This window comes from Gastrolobium bilobum, unplaced genomic scaffold (genome assembly GCF_033153095.1).
Source record: "Gastrolobium bilobum isolate Gb01-03AN ecotype WA unplaced genomic scaffold, APGP_CSIRO_Gbil_v1 utg20853, whole genome shotgun sequence".
NCBI lineage: Eukaryota > Viridiplantae > Streptophyta > Magnoliopsida > Fabales > Fabaceae > Gastrolobium > Gastrolobium bilobum.
Window position 1 is genome coordinate 9,371 of NW_026899901.1, and position 6,409 is coordinate 15,779.

Below are 6,409 nucleotides of genomic sequence, written 5' to 3' on the forward strand. Positions count from 1 at the left end.
GCAATCCATCCCCAATGGTTCCAAAACAATGGTCGATGTTGTTGGTGTTCCCCTTATCCTTTTTGTGTTTATTAAAATTTATACTGATTCACAATGTTTGTGAGTATTACAAATTGAAGTTAATTACTGCATGTGTGAAGCTTGACTTGTGTATTAGAAAAGGTTATTTTGTGGTAACCTTAGGCCTATGTTGGTGACCTTAATTAAGCATTTACCCATGTATGAAGTTTACTTGGTCATCATATGTTGGAAAAAAATATGGGTATTGCATCTGTTGGAGATTTACTCATTTGCAATGTTCTTTATTTTGATGTGCTTGTTGAGTTTTTTTTTTATTCACGGTGTTAGTATATTGGTACAATGTTGTATATATTTCAGTGTTGTTAATCGTACATTGTTGCATGGATTAATTTAGTAAATGATAAAAAATTTCCTAATTTATCATTTTGTATTAGATTATGCCGATGAATGCAGAAACAGAGTGCATTGTAATCGTGGTGCTCATTACTCATTTGGAGTGTTCGAATCGAATTACTTTGTTCTTGATGGGTGTATGTGCTCTGCTATTAGACAAGTTTGAAAAAAGGAGAAATAGTAGGAAGAGAGTTAAATGGGATTTTCATAGTAGGTCTAAGATAAGGGAAGTGACTTTCCATAGAATAGTTTATATTAGTGACATTGCTTGTATTGAGAATACAAGGATGGACAGGAGGTGCTTTTATAAATTGTGTGAGTTACTGAAGACAGTTGGGATGCTTCAACCGACTAAGCACATGGGTGTAGAAGAACTTGTTGCCATATTCCTTCACATTTTAGCCCATGATGTTAAGAATAGGATAATCAAAAGACAATTCATGAGGTCTGGTGAAACCATAAGTAGACAATTCACAAAGGTGTTGCAGGCTGTTTTAAGATGTCATATTGTTTTACTTAAACGACCTGAGCCAGTCCCTGCAAATTCAACTGATGAGAAATGGAAATGGTTGAAGGTAACATAGGAGTGTACATTTATGTTCATTTCGTAATCATGACAAGACAATAATAATATGATTTGTCTCTTCTTTATTATTAATTTTTTTTGAATTATAGAATTGTCTAGGAGCTCTAGACGGGACACACATCAAGATAAATGCCCTACAAGCTGATAAGCCTAGATATCGGACTAGGAAGGGTGAAATCGCAACCAATGTATTAGGAGTTTGTTCTCAAGATTGTCAATTTATTTATGTGTTGCCTGGATGGGAGGGATCAGCTGCAGATTCAAGGGTCCTCAGAAATTCCATATCTCGTAGGAATGGTTTAAGGGTGCCAAAAGGTATTTGAAGTATATTAATGTGTTCCCAATTTACATGTAATGCACATATGAAGTTTATTAAATTGTGTCTAAAGTGTTGGAAATCAATTTGTTAGGGTTCTATTATTTGTGTGACGCTGGTTACATGAATGGGGAAGGATTTCTTACACCCTATAGAGGCCAAAGATATCATCTTTCTGAGTGGAGACATGGAGCACAACCAACATCAGCAAAGGAATTTTTTAACATGAAACACTCTTCTGCAAGGAACGTCATAGAGCGATGTTTTGGGATGTTGAAGGGGCGTTGGGCCATTCTAAGATCGAAGTCATATTACCCTGTTAAAACACAATGCAGGATTATAACCGCTTGTTGCTTGCTTCATAACCATATAAGAGAAATGGAATTTGATCCTTTTGAAGTCAATGTTATGGACACGCAAGCACCTCAAGATGATGTTGAAGACACTGATTTGATAACTCACGTAGAGACCTCTAATGCATGGACAGTTTGGAGGGATAATATGGCCACTCAGATGTTTAATACATGGAGGAGACGTGTCTGAAGTCAATGTTTATGTTCTGATAGTTGTAATGTTTATACTTTTATATTATCCTATTTTGGATTAAATGACACGTATGATTGTCGTTTAATTACGTAGTAGTTGCAATGTTTATTTTCTTTAATGTAGTTTCTGTTTGGATTATATGACAATGACAAATTTCATTTTACAATGTATTAATATGTACTATGCAGGTTAATATGTTTGTGTGATATTTGCTTTAAATTGGTCATTATTTTTTGTCTTTTTTACAATGCTACATATCCAAATACAGCCACTTAGCATTGCAAATGGCTGAAGACAGCCAAACATCAAGGAAAAGAGTCAACCATACCTGGTCTCATGAAGAGGACAAAATACTAGTTGAATGTCTGCTTGAAATCGGTGAACTGTGGAGAGGAGATAATGGTTTCAGACCTGGATTTGCAACCCAATTGGAGAAGATGATGGCTGAGAGGATACCTGGCTGCAATCTGAAAGGTACTCCTCATATCACATCAAGAATCAAGCTGTTAAAGAGGCATTACAATGCCATCTGTGAAATGATTAGACCAGCTGGAGGCTCCGGTTTCGGTTGGAATGATAAAGACAAAATGATAGCTGTAGAAAAGGACATCTACACTGACTGGGTTAAGGTAAGGTGAAAAAGGTTATTTTTTGTGTTCAATTGTTTCATTTGTATGTGTTCACATCTCTGAATTGGTTTATACAATATGAAATTTGTTAATATGTTTCAGACCCACCCAAATGCTAGAGGACTTTACATGAAGCCTTTCCCTCACTTTGATCAATTAGGACCGATATTTGGGAAAGACGTTGCAATTGGGAATGATGCAGAGGGACCACACGATGCTGTGGATGAAATTGAAAAAGAAGTTGCTGCTGCTGCTGAGAGTGGGATTGGAGCATATTACTTATTCGACTGGTTGGGTGACACAACTCAAACATCTCATTATGACACTGCAGCTATGGACAATGCCACCCAAGATGCACCACCACAGTCCCCTATGTCAATCTCTGTGACAACTAAAAAAACCTCCAAGAAACGCGGCAGATCTGATGAAGAATTGGTGGTTATGGTTGTTGATGCTATGAAGGATCTAAACCAGAATTACAAAAACAATAATGAGAATATCAGTCAGTTGGTTTCTTGTTTCAAATATAAGGCTGAGGATCGAGACACAAGGAAATCAATTCTTGAAGAATTGAAAAAGATTGAAGGCCTGAGTGTGCCTCAAAGGGTTCACGTAGCTATGATGATGGGTAGGGACACCAACATAACTGATATTTTCATGGCTGGTTCACAAGAAGAGAGGGAGGCAGTGGTGGCTTCCTTGTTGGGAATTCATTAATACTGCATGACCACCAAACTTTTTGGAAGCCTGATCATATATAAGGCTTGTTATGGTAACCTTGGTTGAATTTTTTGATGATGTCTTGTACATCCTTGAAGGCATGATCTGAAGTTAAATTTTTTTGTAAGCAACAATCCATGTTGTTAACTCTGTCCAGATATGGATGATTGCACTCATATGATGTCAATCTTCATGTATATTTTGTTAATCTTGTTTGAAAGCTCATATCCATGTTGTAAGCTCTGTCCATGTATGGATGATTGTACTCATATGAGGTTAATGTTTATGTATATGATGTTATGGAACAGTTGGATGTATATGGCCATGTATTTATTAATATGTTGACTTATGTTATAGGTGTGACTCTGTCTCACTAATCTCCACTTGTTCAGACAATCTTCTTCATATGATATTGAGTTGATGATTATCAAGGAAGTTGCTGCTAACGTTTACATGGTTTTTGACTGCAATTTTTTTTTAGAAGGTGGTGGTAAATAAATAATGAATTTTATCAGATTATAGATTATGGATAATTTAGCACCTGAAAGATTATTACTCTAATTCCGTAATGTTGGTTTGCAATATATAATGCAGCATTTGGTGGTTTCCACATGATAGATGATGGTTTAAATGCAGCTTTTGGGATGAAGTAAATGTGACGGCAAAAGGCACATTCTGATATGTGACAGCTTTTGGTGGTTAACTCTGTATTGCAATACAACCATTTTTATGTAAAATTACCCAGTTGTGCTATAGCTATATAATTAGTCATGATTGTTTCAGTATATCCAACAATGATTAACAATGTAATAGCTGGCTATCCAGTTGTGCTCTGCCATTCACAAATTGTATAAAAATCTTTATGCGTGTGATACATTAAGCTGGTTATGAATTTTCTTTCAGGACCTTTTCACCTTAAACCACTAGCTGTCATCAAAGCATGCATAGGTGGTCATTTTTTGGCTCGAGCCTGTGCACATCACTCTATATTCTTGTTACTGCTGTTTGCATAGATTATGTGATAGGAACTTATGTAGCAACTGATCATAATCTTCACGAAACTTGACAAATAATCAACACATCACTCTATATTTTTTTATTAAATGAGAAAACATCTCAACAAAGAGTAACTACATATCAGTAAAATTCAACCTTATATGGTTTCATTTTTGAATTTCAAATATTTGAGTTACAGAACAAAAATATGAAACAAAATGTGCTTCTAAGCTCCTGTATGTGTATCCATATATGGCAGTGCATGGTGGCCCTTCACTTGCATCTGAACACCTCGTATTGCCTCTGCGTTCGTAGACTCTTCTGCATTAATGAAAACTTCTTCCTTGACAATTTTAACATATCTGCGAGAATAGAAGCCTACATTAATTCTTTCCATGATTTGATGAGTATAAAAGACTGTCAAGAGGTTACTGACTAGCCTTAAAATCAGAACTAGATTAAGAATACAAATCCAACAAATAACCTCTTTTTCCAACTTCATAGACATGCAAAGATTTCATAGCAAACTTGTGCAAGCTTAATAATTTGATAAGGATAATATAGATCTTATAATGCATGTTCATCAAAGAGGCAAAAATTCAAAGTCAATTTTCATTCAGCTTTCAATTTTAAAAAGAAAATTTTTTAAAAATAATATATCATGTGATTAATCAAATAAAATTGGATTATTTTCATCTCATTTACACCAGCATTGCAGGTTGAGGAAGTGCTGCTAGCATATAAAACAGTAACCATTCACATCAGAGGCAAACTACACACAAATATCAAAATACCACCAGCAGAGGAGCAACACAAAAGCATGAGTTAATACTTGTAAATTATACAATAACAACCTACCCCTTTAATTTATCCTACTTGGCGTGGTCAGCAACCTGAGTCAATTGACATTAGGATCTACAAAGTCTTTTTTAAAAGGTTTGTCCTAAAGTTTTCTTAGGTCTCCCTTTCCTCCTCTACCCCTTTTAGTTGGACTATCTTCCTTTATAATACTGTAAAATTATAATTTACTACAAATTAATAAGAAAATGGAATACATCCTTTTTATTTCTCAACTTCCACAAGGAAAAAAAAGAGATTCCTACCTAAATAAATACAATCCTATGAATCAGTTCGGATGCTTCAAGCAACTGCACCAAAAGTACTTAATTTATTAGCTTTCATTGCTTCACGAACCTTTACCTTGACAAAGTCAAAAAAAAAAATGTGGGTATCAGCATAACTTACCACTTAAAAGATATGAAATTAAAAATCAATTGATGATGTTCCCATATTTGGTACCTTGAAGGCATCCTTTTGATGTTCTGATGACGCCTTCTACTGTATGAGCTTATCAGTAAAATCATGCACAATATATAACAAATAAGTGCATAAAAGCCATTGTTCATTGTTATTTTATTTTCCAGTTGCCCTTTATTTTTACCCTGTTTCTACTAAGAGGGCAATAAAATAGAGAAAGAGTGAAACATATAAAAAAAAGGACAAATAAAAGGCCTTTCTCTCATGTCCCACAATCTCTATGACAGCATGCACATAAGTCAAGATTGACTAGAACCCAATAACATAGCAACAAGTAGCAAATTATAGCCCGCAATAGGAATTGCAAGATGACAAGCAGAAGAAACATTAAATTTCCTGCTGAATAAGGTCAAGCTTCATGAAATTTAGTTATTATATGATTGCAAGTTGTAAAAGGATATTATAACTCGTTGTAGAGCTGGGTGTAGAGCTCGTTGTACATTAACTCCCCACACATGCACACCATATGCTCCACACAACGCCTCCAGGACCCCTAAGGACCACACAACATGTTAGTATAAAATATATATCTCAGACATTATATGACTTCGTAAGTATCTGACTGAGAAGCATCTACCAACCTTTTCAATATAGCTATTAGCTCATGATTGTGGAACAAGGAACACAATAATAAGCTAAGAACAACGACATTAGATTCCCCTTATTCATTTTAGTTTCTTTGATTTTTGGTCCATCACCTCACTAAAGAAACATCAACAAACATTCACATGCCTCACAATCATGATCATATAAGGTGCATGCATGGCCAGAACCTACAAGGTTGATTCATGTTTCCTCTAAAGGCCTAAGGAAAAGCCTTAAAAAATATATCCAAAAAGCATAAGGCAATGCAAACAGAACATGCAGAACAACCTACTCTATATG

General features: G+C 35.2%; 2 protein-coding genes across 2 annotated transcripts; both read left to right on the plus strand.

Annotated features, from left to right (window-relative positions):
• The first annotated feature begins 458 nt into the window (after positions 1-458).
• Positions 459-1,859, plus strand: LOC133294127 (protein ALP1-like). The gene is made up of 3 exons (XM_061492781.1): positions 459-989; positions 1,090-1,315; positions 1,411-1,859. Exons 1-3 carry the CDS (start codon positions 459-461, stop codon positions 1,857-1,859), a joined length of 1,206 nt encoding a protein of 401 aa, XP_061348765.1.
• Positions 1,860-2,146: 287 nt separating this feature from the next.
• LOC133294130 (uncharacterized) lies at positions 2,147-3,208 on the plus strand. The gene is made up of 2 exons (XM_061492785.1): positions 2,147-2,491; positions 2,594-3,208. Exons 1-2 carry the CDS (start codon positions 2,147-2,149, stop codon positions 3,206-3,208), a joined length of 960 nt encoding a protein of 319 aa, XP_061348769.1.
• Positions 3,209-6,409: the final 3,201 nt, after the last annotated feature.